The sequence below is a fragment of the Carcharhinus amblyrhynchos genome, chromosome 11 (genome assembly GCF_965287045.1).
Source record: "Carcharhinus amblyrhynchos chromosome 11, sCarAmb.v2.hapA, whole genome shotgun sequence".
NCBI classification, from domain to species: Eukaryota; Metazoa; Chordata; class Chondrichthyes; order Carcharhiniformes; family Carcharhinidae; genus Carcharhinus; species Carcharhinus amblyrhynchos.
Window position 1 is genome coordinate 33,959,754 of NC_137334.1, and position 15,467 is coordinate 33,975,220.

General features: G+C 42.9%; 1 protein-coding gene across 1 annotated transcript in view; it reads right to left on the reverse strand.

The window, feature by feature from the left end:
• The window catches only part of LOC145349809 (uncharacterized), a 113,832-nt gene that overhangs the window by 50,177 nt on the left and 48,188 nt on the right, over nucleotides 1-15,467 (reverse strand). The window contains exons 23-29 of the mRNA XM_080198353.1: nucleotides 14,622-14,666; nucleotides 14,434-14,532; nucleotides 14,229-14,336; nucleotides 14,058-14,111; nucleotides 13,909-13,962; nucleotides 11,309-11,362; nucleotides 7,834-7,887 (exon numbers count right to left, since the gene is read on the reverse strand). Coding sequence (XP_080054479.1) covers nucleotides 7,834-7,887; nucleotides 11,309-11,362; nucleotides 13,909-13,962; nucleotides 14,058-14,111; nucleotides 14,229-14,336; nucleotides 14,434-14,532; nucleotides 14,622-14,666 — 468 coding nt within the window. The remainder of the gene's footprint in view (nucleotides 1-7,833; nucleotides 7,888-11,308; nucleotides 11,363-13,908; nucleotides 13,963-14,057; nucleotides 14,112-14,228; nucleotides 14,337-14,433; nucleotides 14,533-14,621; nucleotides 14,667-15,467) is intronic.

The following is a 15,467-nucleotide window of genomic DNA, read 5'->3' on the forward strand; positions in this document are numbered from 1 at the left end:
AACTCATTTGAGGTAAATGAGTGTTGTAACCAAACATCCATTTAGTGACCTTTCCTAATTGTAAGGAGTTCCATCCAGAATCTAATCATTAAGGCAATAATAAGGTGCAAGTACCAGATTGAAACTGCTTGACTACTGCCTCAACTCAGATCAATAGATATTAACTGTTGCTCTCTCCACAGATGCCAGTTGCTGAGTATCCCAGCATTTTTGCATTTTATCACAGACTTCAGCATTTGCTATTGAAAAACAAAAGAGCCTTTTACAATGAGTAAGGAGAAAGAAGTAAGTATTGCTCTGTCCAAATTATTCAGTCATGTTAATGTGTGAGAATTGTTGCCTTTGCAACTGACTCTATACAATTGAAAATGGTTTGAACCATTTGCTAGTTGGCTGCCCAGCTTGAAGCGTGCGCAGTATCAGCTGCGTTGGCTATGGGGTTTATTTAGGATATTCATGTTCTGGATAAATTATTCTGACTCTTAGACCTCCCACTTGTACTGTGGGCTAGCCCGGGGATGGCTCGTGTGTGAAGCACCACTGATAGAAATGTAAAGGGTTCTCATCTGTGCAAGAATGCTTACCACTGGCAGCCAACCAGATCAGGACTTTGGCACAAAGTACAGGTCCGAAAGATTTGCAGTGTCCCAGCTTTCGCTTGCATGAATCCCCCAGGGAAATCAATTGCGCTAATGGAAACCTCCAAGCTCAAATTTCTATCAAGTTTAATCAGATTATATAGAATTAAAAGGGACATTAAAATATCAAATTCTCAACAAGAAAATCATCGTGGGAGCGTAATGATGTGCTGAACTTCCTTGGTTACTATTAATATATTTAATTACATCATGTCCATTGCCATTGATATTCTGGATATTAGCTGTTTTTGGGAGAATCCCAGCCAAGTGTCCAACAGACGGGAAAATGGGAGAATTTCCCACACGTTATTTGGGCGTACTTAGAGGAATGGATTTCTGGCACTCAGTGCCCCATAGAATGCCTCAGGGGAATCACGCTGGATAGTGGAAGGTGGGGCCTCACCCCACTGGAGAGGCCGGTATCAGTGTGCTGAATGGTCCCGATCTCCCCCTGCTCTCTCCCCCCGCTCTCTCCCCCCGACCACACCAGCCTCCCCATGTTTAGCCACAATCGCCTCCTTCCTCCCAATCTCTCTGATCCCATTGCAGAGTGCATTGCTGGTCTCCCCACCCCCCACGCAACCAATCGACTGCCCCCCCCGCCACACACCAGGAGGCCCTATGCCTCTCTGGCCCTATCCCCCGGGCAGTGCCCAGTGCTCATTGGGCCAGGGTGCCAAGCTGGCATTGCCCAAGGAGTACCCCCTTGCCCCGACCTCCCGGGGGTTGAGGGATAGGGAGAGGGCTTCAATGGCCTCTATCCCCACCAACAGGGTGAGCAAGTCTGTTCCTCATTGATGGAGACCAGTTGCGATCTGCATGAGTGGGAACACACTCGCGGGCCCGGAGACTACCGTCCCGGGCTTGCTAATCATATTGAAATGGCAATCTCAGTATGGTAATCAGCCTCATACTGATTTCCGGCACAAGGCTGATTACATATAAAAACATTACTTGGGAGACTTGTGATTGGCCAGACACCAGTCTCAAGTCCTGCCACAGGCCACCCTGTTGATGTCTGCCAGTCACTGCACTATTCAGCAGTGCATCGAGCCAGAGAATCATCCTCATTATGTTTAAGTCTATCTTGCTGTACTTACACTAGGGTAATGCACCAATATAAGGCAATCTGAATAGATTTGTTGCGTTGAATCAATCAAGTCTGCCAGTGTGACTTATAGCATGTGCTGACTGAGTTCAATATTCTGAATCTTCAGGCTGATTAACTGGGTTCCTTCTGTAATATAATTAAGATCCAATCTACTTCAATTTTGGGGAAGGTCCACATATTACAGGGGTAGAAACTGATCCTTCTTGCACCCGTCTTACAGGTTTAAAAATAATACAAAGACAATCTCAGCTAGATAACTATTTGGCAGAAAGGATGTGTATGCACTAGAGAAGGTACAGTGGACATTTACAAAGATATTGCCTGGACTGGATTGCTGGGTTAATTTTCTTTGGAATAGGAGAGAAGGAAGGAAAATTTAATCTAAGTGTAAAAAATTAGGGGATGTCTAGATAGAATGGATGGATTAATTTCCCTCAGCAGAGACAACAATGACCACAGGGCCGAGATTTATAGTTAATCGTTAGAAGGATGGAAGGGGGCTGGTTAAACACCGATTGCTTTTAATCACCAGAGGGTTGTCGGGGTCAGGGACCCAGGGCCAGATTTTGGTTACCAAAGCAGAGAATTTGATTTGGATATTTCCCAATGCACTGGATCCGCTTAGGTAGAAATGCACTGAGTAGTGGGATTTTCACTCCAGGTTGATGGGTGTGGGATGGAGTCAGCCCACCAACCTCAAAAGCAGAGCATAGGCAGCCCCTTAGAGATGGCAAGAAGGGCTTGTTAGAAGGTCAGCCTGGCTTCCCTAGGACTTTATCCAAATTGTTTTAGAAGATTTTAGCCCTCTAGTCCTCACCACTGAACTCCCCATGGCCCCTCATATGCCCCTTGCCAACTCAAGGCCAATTCATTCATTATCCCACTTCCTAATGCCCCGCATTCCAACTCCCTAACCATTCAGTCAATCACTGATTGCTTCTGATTGCCCATAGTGAATGTGAAGATGTAAAAAATTAATATAGCTCTCACTATACAGACCTAATATTACTGATAACATTGTGTCTTCAATAAATCTACTTTTGTCTTGTTTCTATTGTAGTTTGTTTTATTAACTGGTTCTATATCTGGTAGCCCTATATTGTTACTGCAGCAGCATAATTGCTCCTTGTTGCTATAATGTTTGTTTTAATACTGTTTTTCTATTTTGGTGATTTCCCCTGGGATTTTGCAGAGTAGGACTTGATAAGGCTGATTGACAGATAAGGACATATGACTGGGTGCAGCTGGGTTTACAGAGAAATCAAGCCCAATTGCTTTTTAGGAGAGATGTAGAAAGAAGAAGTAGCTCTAAGTCGCTGAAGTCAGGAGACTCAAATCTGCCCAAGTCTAGGTTTATTTCTCTGAAGTTCTGCTATTTGAGGATATATCCTTCTCCAGAAATTTCTGTCTGGATCTATGTGCAGATGTGTTAAAAGGCTGGAAATCAATATCCACGTGTGCATATTGATTTTTGGTGCTAACTAGTTCTGAAGGAAGGATTTATAGCTGTGGGATGCTGTTTTACAATTGGAATTGTAGAGGTAGCTAGCTATTAAGAATTGTAAACTGTTGTGCTTAAGTTTTTAAATTGGTAAAAGCTATGCCATTTCTTTTTGTTATATTCTAACTGTTTCTAACTAATAAAGTTTGTTTGATAAAAGTTTCTTAGTGCATCAGTTGAATCATACCTGGAGTGAAACACTCATCCTCATGCCAAAATCAAAAGTAGAAGTTGGGGTCTAGGCTAACTTCATAATTTACCTTGGAGTTTCTGATCTGGTCCCTAACAGTGAAAAAAACACCCATGCATGAAAACATTAAAGAATTTAAATTTCAGTGGTTAATCTCTTGTCAGATCAAACATACTTCTATACATGACCCTAATCCTATAATAACTTCTTTAAGCTATCAATCAACTGCAATCTTAGAGCTCCCTTTTAAAATAACTCAAACATTCGAAAGTCAGCAAAGCTTTCATATCCCTCAGGGAAATATCAGCAAAGGAACTATTGAAACTGCTTGATCTGCTGCTATAGTAGCTGGTCTGTCAATCAAAGTAGATTAGTAGAGTTTCTTTTAAACAATCACTAAAATGCAGCCATTTATTTTACAGTTTAAAGAACAAGGTCTTTAAAGAAGTTTCAGAGTATGACAGTTAAACAGACATTTTCCACTCTTCAAAAACATTTACATCTACTCCATAAACCTGTGACTCCCATGTTCCAGTTGAAGCTTTTGTAACAGCCAAGGTGGGGTCAGTCTGAACTCAGCACTAAGCTTTGGGCTTCCCCACCCTGTGAAATTCATTCCCCTTTCGTTAAAATTGGGATTGGCCAGAAATTCGGGTGGAACCTGTGCATTTGGCTCCGCCCACTATTTTTAAAAGGTTCCCAGACTCTTCTCACCTCCGTGACAATCCGACCCTTGCTCTGTGAAGGGGTGATAGAGGCAGAAACCTTCATTACATTTAAACAATACTTTGATATGCGCTTTAAGTTCCACAACCTGCAGGTCTACAGACCAAAAACTGGACCGTGGAGTAGGTTGGATTGCTCTGTTTCAGCATTTTTCAAACAACCTCCTTCTTTATCCTAAGTTTCTACGTTTCTATATGAAATTTATACGACAGTTTCTTCATGTCTTTAAATATCTATGCCAACACTTTTTAGGTGTGCCAATTTAAATCTGTGGCTCCTCCCACATCTGGGAAAAAGGAGTAAATCATTGGAGATGTACAAGAAATCTTAAAAGGTTGTGGTGTGAAGGGAGAGGGAGACAGAAAAAGTGCTAAATGTGGTGGACTTGTATTTTTAATATCAAAAATACAAGTCCACCACATTTAGCACTTTTTCTGTCTCCCTCTCCCTTCACACCACAACAACTATTACTAAATGTGTTCTCTTTGAGAGACATACCTTTGGCTTCATTGGCCAAACTCTTACTTCTAATTTAGAATGCTATAGTCTCAAGTCCCATCCAGCACCGGAGTGCAAAATCAGGGTTAGCATTTACTGCCCAGGGTGCCAACTTTCAGATCAAACATCAGACCAAGGCTTTGTGCGCACTTTCAAATGGATACAGATATCCCATAGCATTATTTTAAAGAGTAGTGGAGATATCTTTGGTGTCTTGGTCAACATTTATCCCTCAAATCAACATCACAAACAGTTTAACTGGTCATTTTCACATTGTTGTTTGAGAGAGCTTACTGTATATGAATTGGCTGCAGTGTATCTGCCATTAGAACACTTCAAACATGTGCTTAATTGGTTCTAAAGCTCTTTAGGGCATCTGGTGGTTATGAAAGGTGCCATATAAATGCAGATCTTGCTCTGTTATTATTGCTGATTTGAATAAAAGAAATTAAAGATCCTGTCTATATTTCCGAGAGAAAGCAAGCTTTATTCCATCTGATAACTAATCAGGGGAGGTCACAAAGTGACAGTTAATCTATTAAGTCAACACTGTTGTTTTCGAAATATATTGGGCTTTAATAGATTGAAAGAGCGTTCATACCTATTAGCATTGAATGCAATATTTTCCTCTCATTTTGTTTTGTTTTTGCTCTGCAGTTTTACATTTAAGGCCAATGAATACAACAGCTGCTGCTGGTTGCCTTAGTTCGCATCTTATTTTCACCACACAACAGTACGCCAGTGTTCAATTTTGCTTCAAGCCAAGTTACATCATATAACATCATTTAATGAACTCCAGGGAACCACCAAGAACTGCAAAGTAATTGACTATCTCGGATTCCAAAACTGTATAATTCATTAATGCCTTTTAAATAATAGATCATTGTCTCATCTGATGATCAGCCTTGCTTCTGTCGAAAATGAATCCATAAATAGGGAAATATAGCTCAAGAATTAAGCACAAATGAGTAATGATGAGTTTAAGAAAAACATTTGCTAGATCACATTTGGATGTGCAGATTAGTAAGTATTATTATAACAAGGAGATTAAAACCAGGCAGAATTTGCAGTCCAGCTTCATTGGGATTGCCTTATATATAGACAACTATAGTTACAAAGCGAGATGAGAGATTCCTGACTATTGGCTGTTGTTTTCCCTATATTACAACAGTAACTCCACTTCAGAAGTAACTGGTTGCTTTGTAAAGTGCTCTGAGACATTCCAGAGCACATTGTTCGCCGCGTCTGGTTTCCTCCCACAGTGCAAAGACATGCGGGTTAGGCTGATTGGCCATGATAAGTTTCCCCTGAGTGTCAGGGCATTAGGAGGGTAAATATGTGGGGTTACGGAGATGGGACCTGGGTGGGATTGTTGTCAGTGCAGGCTCGATGATCTAAATAACCTCCTTCTGCACTGTAGATTTTATGATTCTGCAAGGGCTGGATTTTCTGTCCAGTGAGTGGGTACTGTGGATGGAAGTGGAAGAGAATGCATCTCCTGCTGCCACCAAGTCCGGTGGCCCCTCAGCAATGTAACATTAATCATGTTGAGGCTTCTCTTCCATTTAGGGAGAGAAGTCTAGCTTTCAAGAGTTGCATGCAAATCATGTTTCTGGACACAGCCTCGCCATCAGAAGCAGTAACCACAGCTGAAACTGCATTCAACCTCTAGCAACGCTTGTTGCTGGAGTCAGATGCAACGTAAACGGGGGGATGGGTATCGCTGGGGCCAGGTTAGTAAGACTCGGCGAGGGGGTGGAGAGAGCGGGGGGAGATGGTAATGAGGAGATTGGGGAACCAGGATAGACAAGGGGGAGAAGAAATACGAAGACGCTTTCTGCTTTAAGGGGGCCTCCTATCGAAAGAGGGAACTGGTGAAGGAAGCACCTCCCCCTTTCCTGTCTGAAGAACTCCAACTGTTTTACCTGCCAGGTTTGCAACCTGTCTCTGTCCTCCCCCCACCACGTGAAAACTGGCAGCCGGGGTGGAATGAGACCCTTAAGCACGCCAATTGGGTGACCCGACACTTCACCCATTGCATGTTATATTACTGTGGGGGCAGAAGGAGACAGGTGGTAGGCAGTGGGCACAGTGCCCACGGCATTTTACATACCAACCTCACCTGGAAACCTGTCACAGTGGCACTGTAAAATCTAGCACTGAGTTTTACATTTTGTCTTTTTTCCTGGGTAAAGATTTCCTGAATTTACTAATGGATCCATTAGTGACCGTATCCAACCTCAAGTGAAAAGAGCTTTTTAATGTTTATCTCATCAAAGCCTTTCAACAATCCTAAACACTCCATGGGTTCACCCCTGTGTCTTCGTTTTCTTGACGTGATGTGATCAGCCCTTAGCAGTTTGATCTTTTCTGATATTTGTAACATCTCATTTCTGGCACCATTCTTTTTGGCACCTCCTCTTTAATACCCTTTTCATAATCTAGAGACTGGGGGCTGGGATTTTCCAGCCACGCTCGCCCCAAGACTGGAAACTTTCATTGAAATCAATGGACCTTTGTACAGTCAGCTCCTGCCCGCTACGATTCTCGTGTCAGGTGATTCCCAGCCTCCAATTGTAGTCAAGGTTCAATACAAATTTAACATAAACCTCTTTGTACTTCGATTCTATCCACCTGGAAACAAAACCCTGTGTTTGTTTTGCATAAACATGCAATTAACATAAACCTCTTTGTACTTCGATTCTATCCACCTGGAAACAAAACCCTGTGTTTGTTTTGCTTTTTGAATGCTTTATTAACCACTATCGCTTCTTTTGGTGAGTTGTGTATCTGTGCCTGAAACTTTCCAGCTGTTCCCGCCAATTGCGAGTCCTCCGCTGTGAGTTCCCTGGTGGTGGAGGGTGGAAATAACAGGAAAACCCATTGTCAAGACAGCAAATGGCAAGCTGCCTTTGCTACTGCAAAGCATGTCACACAGCGGGTGGGAGTTGGGAGGTGCGGAAAGTTCTGTGCTGTATTTTCATACCTTTTATTTCACCAATCCTAATTTTCCAAGGAATAAGTGTCCTCCTTATTCTTTCCACCACAATCTACAATGGCATTCTGATCATTTGTCACTAATTCTAATTTTGCCTGAGATAAACTAAAAGCTGTCAATTCCAATGATTATATTTGAAATATTCTGTAAAGTCTTTAAGGGTCTACTCACTGGAGGGCCAGGAAATCCACTAGGACCTTTGGGACCAGTCTCCCCTCGTTCACCCTGGAAGAAATAATGTTGCAAGTTACCAGACTAACAGAAAATTAATTTTCTTAAGTCACTTTCCAAATATATCACAATCTAAATCAATACTCAGTGATACAGCTACAACTTTGCTTCAGCTGGTCTTTATAAGTTCCAAATCTGCCCATCCCCATCGGTATTGCAACATCTTATGAAGTTTGCTGCCCAAAGTTAGGTCTGACTCAGCACCACCATTTCCCCGCGTGCAGGGGGTGTTGGCAGATCCTGTTTCAACTGGAATGAGGATTGAATCCCATGCTGTTGGCATCAATCTGATCCACACAGGCACTCCAGGCAACTACTCCCCAAACAGTTTGTGGCGACATATACTTTTGTATTGTAGCCCGGAGCTATGAATAATGATGATAGAGTCTCCAATTTCTTTCCATCACTAGGGATTTCTCCCACTCTTATTGCCTGCCATTTGCATATATTGGAAGGATTTACAAGTTGCTGCTCAATTTGTTTGATTACTGTAATGACTTCAGTGAGGTTGGCCTCTTAGAGTATGAACTCCCTGATTGAGGTCATGATTGCCTGCCCAATAAGGCAATCTTATCTGTATATATTGAGGAGTGCCATTAGAGTTATGTAATGAATACACTTTCCTTGGCCATCAAGTCCTAGAGTGGGACACAACCTGGAGCTTCTGGCTCAGAAGTAGGAATGCTACCCAATGCACCATAAGAACCCCATCAAGTTGCACATATTGAACTTGAAATAAGTATGGGCCTCACCACATCATATAAATTAGGAATTCCCACCCGCCTGCCTGATTTCTCATCGGAAAAGCTTACTGGGTACACGTTGTCAAAGCTTCTCTGATGCTGAGAGCTTAGAGAGGTCACAGGGCAAGCTGACTACTGAGTGATAAACCCTTACAGTCTTTATTAGACCCGTGTCCCCAGTGAAATGTTGAGAATTAATCAGGAATTACTGGCTAATGAAATCAGCACCCACATGTCAAAGTGTAGGCCCACAAGTCTGAATGCCCTGCCCCCTCGAGTAGCTGTAGACCTGTCCATGATTATCCATGATGTGGAGATGCCGGCGTTGGACTGGGGTAAACACAGTAAGAAGTCTCACAACACCAGGTTAAAGTCCAACCAATGTGTTTGATAGTAAACTCACAAGCTTTCGGGGTTTGCCCCTTCGTCAGGTGAATGGAGAGTTCTGGCCTCTGACAGAGCATATAACAGCAAACACGGCCTTCACGACACATGACAGCGCAGAGTCGCTGAGCAGAGACTGATAGCCAAGTTCCGCACACATGAGGACGGTCTCAACCGGGATCTTAGGTTCATGTCACATTATCTGTAACCCCGATGACTTGCCTGGGTTTGCAAAACCTCACTTACTGTACTGTGTAGAGACAATACACATCTCTTTAACCTAATGCTCTCTCCACTCACATTGTCTGCATCTTGAATAGCAGGTTAGCTGTGAAGATTCGCATTCTGATCAGTATTCTGTAAACTGTCTGTCCGGTTATTTGCTCTGTCTGAGAGCAGAACTCTCCATTCACCTGACGAAGGGGCAAACCCAGAAAGCTTGTGAGTTTACTATCAAATAAATTGGTTGGATTTTAACCTGGTGTCGTGAGACTTCTTACCATGATTATCCAGCTCCCATGTTTTACGTTAGATTCATTGAGCACATGTCAGTCTGTAGGAGTTTTGTCAGGTCATCAGTGGCCTTGGTGGGGAAAATAGACTGATCCACGTGTCAGCTACACAGGAGCAGTGGTCTGTTATTGCCCAGCAGTTCTGGTTCAGTATGAAAAACTAAAGTTCATATTTTAAGAATATTTTAGCATCTCGTTATCAGGGATTTTTGTTTGCCATTAATATGTTTGAAATCACATTGATTAATATAATGTTCCACTTAAATTATTCGACTTCCGATCATAAAAGGATACAATCATAATCGATGTTATCGGATTACAGTTTGAACTTAGCAGGTTCCCAGGTCTTTCGTGGGCTCCTTGTGGCAGTTGGAGACACCCCCACATACTTTCTCCTTTATTCTCCTCAACTGGCTTCTCAAACTGAGCCCTCCCCAAGGCCTGCCATTCTGACCCCAGAAATACCCTGGACAGGTCGAGACTGGCCTTAGTCTCAGCAGAACCACCGCTCCGACCCAGTGCTGATGAGATAACAGAGTAACTGGCCATCCATTGACTGGCAGTTCTCTAAGGTGGGGCGTCTTCCTGAGATAGGGGCGGAAGACTTGCCTTAAAGCAATGAACACTGCTCCCCAGCGTCAAATTGCTGAAGGTTAACCATCAGTGAGGTGACTGAGTTCACTGCCGACTCTGTAGCTCTGTGGTTGAGGATTATGACACCCTATAAAATCCAAATCAACATCTCAAGACTCAAAAAGGATCTCATCAAGCAAAGCTTCTCAGAAAATCTGGATTACCAGAGAGATGATTTCACCATTGCGTCACACCCATTTCTGGGCATGCAAACATGGTAAAGTCAGGCATGAGGCCATTAACATGATCTGTGCCCGTGTCCACACAGATGCCCACTTTAATCGAGGGCTGGGAATGGCCTGATCTGATTTGTTCCCGAAACGGGCGCAATGGTGATTTAAATGCATTTGCATGTATTTAAATTGAATTAATGAACTTCCCGCTCAACTTTATCAGCATTTCCCCCTTTACCATCACATTCGTGCATCCAGATTTGGCGTGAAACAGACATGCTCGGCAAAATTAGCCTCGAAACAAACGTGAAGGTAAACAGTGCGACTGTCCTTTTCATTTTCGAATGAGGCATGGTCAATTTACTCTCAGTAGATTAAATGCGTTCGCGTAACCTCTTTGCAGAGAGAACTTTGCAGTGGTTCTGAACACTGATATTCTCTTCCTGACTGATGTGCCTGGCATCGGCACTTTGCTGAAGATAGAGATGGGCAGGGAGTGTTGCTCAGAATATAGGATGAGTGCTCACTTTTTTTACAGCGAGCTAATTGAAGGGAACTGCTCAAAAGGAGAGCATGGAAGGGTTTCAGGATCTCCCAGAAGGCCATATGGAAGAGGTTCAACATTTCCCCAGAGACATGGAAGAGCTTTGTATAAGATTACTCCATATGGTGCATTCTCATCAGAAAAGACATCACCACCTATCGGCAGACCAGAGTTGCATTGGCTGACTGGAAATGTGAACTCTGCAAGTCCAGGGCTGCAAGCACCCCTTATGTCTGTGTCCAACATAACTAGACGGACTAGTCACCTGAAACAAGGTCATCTTCTGCCACAAAGGGCAGGCAATATTCCATGGAACTTAATGTTGGGTCTGGAAGGCAATCATTGTGAAGTATTTCGACAGTCGTTAATTACTTTTCCTGTTTCTAACTGCAGGAACACTCATTCTGTTAAAGCTCAGGTACTTACAGGAAGACCACGGGAACCAAGAGGGCCAGGCGGACCAGCAGGACCAGGCTCACCCTAAGATCAGAAAATGAATGAATAATAAAAAAAGGTTCACAGATTGACTCTTGGCAATGATAACAGCATTAAAGTGGAAATCACCATTACGAGTGTTAATAAGGTTTATTTCAAGCATTCATTTATAGCTGTCAGATCCATGACAGCTCTCTCTTGTGAGGACCAATAGAAATGTCATATGAACCAATTTAGAAAAATGTATTTTAATATGGGTGTGCAAAATAGGCAATAGTGGATCAGCTGATTCTTATACGCTTTGTCTAATTGTTCTTTCCATTGAGTCATACAGACTGGAGTGTACAGTGAGTGACAAACCTCGGGCATGGACTTTACAGATGTTTGAACTGAATTTAACCTGCTGCTAGATTCCTTTCTCAATGTTATTTGACAGGAACATTTCAGACATATTAGGCCAGCATTTGCTGGAGTTTGGCATCTTACTGTGAGTGCTGTCAATTTGGCTTGCTCGTGCATATTAAATAAACAATTTTGCAAAAACGTTTGCTGTAAGCATAACCTGATAGTGGGACAGTGGCTGCAACAGGACATCAGAGATTTTGGTGAACAATAGGACAAACACAGAGAGCAGGATTCTCTGGTCCCTCCCACAGTGTGTTACTTGGCAGTGGGAGGCAGCCTGCTGTTGGTTAGCAGCAGGATCTTCTAGTTCCGCTGTTAACGGGATTTCCCATTGAATCCACCCCCTTCCCCCTCACCCACCGCTGGGAAACCCGTGATGGAACTGCGCCATTGGTGGGACTGGAAGATCCCGCTGGTGGGAAAGGCTGGAAATTCCTGACCTATATCTCCTTAACAAATAAGATTTTAAAAAGCTATGTTCTTTCAAAAGATGTGGAGATGTTGGCTTGGACTGGGGTGAAAAGTGAGAGGCCACATGACACCAGGTTATAGACCAACAGGTTTATTTGAAACCACAAGCTTTTGGAGCATTGCCCCTTTGTCACTTCACCTGACAAATGAGCAAGCTAGAGATTTCAAATGTACCTATTGGACTATAACCCGGTGTCACATGGCCTCTCACCTTTCAAAAAATGTGGGCTTGACTGGGAAGGCCAACATTTGTTGTCCATCATTAATTACTGTTAATTTAAGGATTAAGGGATAAATAGAGAAAGGACTGAGGAAGAGTGTAAATAAAAGCGAGTGTGGAGAGTCTGCAGAAGGATCTAGATAGGCTGGGCGAATGGGCCAGGAAATGGCAAATGGAATTTAATGTTGGCAAGTGTGAGGTGGTCCACTTTGGTAGGAAAAATGGTAGGAAGGACTATTACTTACGAGGCGCAAAACTGCAGCAGGCGACGGTGCAGAGGGACCTCGGGGTCCTTGTGCATGAGTCGCAAAAACCCAGCTTGCAGGTGCAGCAGGTGGTCAGGAAGGCGAATGGGATGCTGGCCTTCATCGCGAGGGGGATTGAATATAAAAGTAGGGAGGTCTTGCTGCAGCTGTATAGGGCATTGGTGAGGCCGCAGCTGGAGTACTGTGTGTAGTTTTGGGCGCCGCACCTGCGCAAGGATATTTTGGCCCTGGAGGGAGTGCAGAGGAGGTTTACTAGGCTGATACCGGAGTTGAGGGGATTGAGCTATGAGGAGAGGCTGAATAAACTAGGCTTGTACTCGTTAGAGTTTAGAAGAATGAGGGGAGATCTCATTGAGATGTATAAGATGATGAATGGGATGGATAGGATAGAGGTGGAGAGACTCTTCCCGCTCAAAAAAGACAGTAGGACTAGGGGGCACAGCCTCAAGATAAAGGGGAGGCGGTTTAGAACGGAGTTGAGGAGGAACTTCTTCACTCAAAGGGTGGTGAATCTCTGGAATTCTCTGCCCGTTGAAGTGGTGGAGGCTGCCTCGCTAAATATTTTTAAGAAGCGGGTTGATGGGTTCTTGATAAGAGAGGGGATTAAGGGTTATGGGGAGAGGGCGGGAAAGTGGAACTGAGCCACAACAGATCAGCCATGATCTTATTGAATGGCGGGGCAGGCTCGAAGGGCTAGATGGCCTACTCCTGCTCCTATTTCTTATGTTCTTATGTTCTTATGAATTCAATGTCAATTTGGGCACAGCAAGAGAAATAAAGAAATAAAAACAAGAGACAAAATTTACATTTTTAAAATCTCCCGCAACGATTCACAACCTCAGAAAGTGAAACGCCACATTTTTTTTTCTGGGTGAGAGAAGTTGATTGTCAGTAATTAACAACTAAAAGCATTAAAAGGTACGCATGCTATGAATTACAAGGCTTAACTGTCTGTGGCAAGTTAAGGAGCAAGTACAGCAACTTAATGAAAATCTTAAGGCGATTAAACACGCAATGTCATTTTTGCAACACTTATGGTGGACTATTATTTACAAGTTTGAGGGTACCTCTTGCCAATTGCTTAGTAGTATTGTGCTGTTAATATGCTGTTTTCTCCAAGCAAAATCTGGCTCATTCTGTTGAATCTTTTCTGTTTCCTATTGATGCTAAATGGCAACCAATCTTTCTTAGATAATAAACATTTGAAGTTTGGGAAAATTTAAACTTACCCGGCCTCCTAGATTTCCTGGTTGACCTGGTGGACCCATAATTCCTCGTTGACCCTGAGAGAGGTTGGAAAAGAGTCAATATTTTAAGCACAGATTATATATATGAGATAAAATGCTGAACAAATGTAGACAGCATATTATGTGCTTACCGGAGAGCCATCTTTGCCTGGGGTACCATCAGGACCCCTTGGACCAATCTCTCCCTGTCAGAGAAAATACAGACTGATTAGATGAAAAGCGAAATAACTATTCAAAATATTACATAAAAATTATATCAAATAGACACCAAAAGGAAAAATGGAAAGAAAAGCCATACTAACTCTTTCACCTTTAGGACCTTGGTCACCTGGCAAACCTTTTTCGCCTGGCATACCTTGAATTCCTGAAGAGCCCATTGACCCTGGAAGACCTGGAGGCCCAGGAGAACCCTGTATGTGCAAAGAGGAAATAACAACAACATTTGAATGGTGGCTCTTGTATTGTATATATATATACTTAATAAAAACAAACTGCAAATTTACTTACTTTAGCTCCTTCTAAGCCACTTTCACCAGGAAGGCCCCGAGGCCCCGGAGGCCCTGTAGGACCCATGCGTCCACTCTCACCTGCTGGACCAGCCTCTCCCTAGATTTTGAAGATGAAATATTAAACAACACTAAATCTTTCAAAAGATCTGCAATAATTTCTGAAAGTCAAGTCAACATGGAACTTACTTTTGAACCACGTGGTCCTGGGAAACCATTTTCACCACGGGGTCCCTAGCAGAAAGGAAATGATCAAAATTATTTGTGGCTATTAACATAAAAGAATTTGGACTATTAATGACTTACAAAGTGGTGAAAACAATTGCTCAACATAAAATGTCAGGGCAGAGGGTTGGCTGACTATCCTACTGTCTGGATTATCCTTAGTTCCTGTTTTATTGAGCCCACAGAGAATAATACTGGGTTTCTCTCAGCATGGTATATGCTGCATGTCCTACATCCATTTCTGGTTTCCTTCTATGCTCCAAGATATAGGTGGAAATTAACGGCTATTTGGTTTGTGTGTGTAAATGGGGTTTCCATCAACCTTCCACTGATGGAATCGTGGGAGCCCCCCACGAAATTCATCTCTCAATTCAGTCTTGACATTCAGAAAACACTGCAAGAGTGCCCTGATCAAACTAATAGGTTATTCCACTCATGACAATTTGTCCAATATCCAAGCTCTGTTACCAAATTCTCCTGGACAATGAGCAGCCACATTGTCAGGGCACCTACACTCTTAAAAAAAAACATAGCAGTCATCTCAGGATATGGATTTTGATGGGTCAAGTTTCATGCTGTCCTTTATGAAATCATGTGGCGAGCAGCAATGTTAAAGGGATGAAGCTTCCTGCGAAAGGCAAAGTTGTGGTCGTAACAGAACAAGTGCCATATTGGTCAATGGGGACCATGGTTCACATTGATACTTTATATTTATTGTCTGAAGACTAGGAGGGGAATCATGCCATGAGTCCATAGATCATATTAGCTTAGAGTACTGTTGTTGCCAATGGCCCACAAAGCCCATAGATG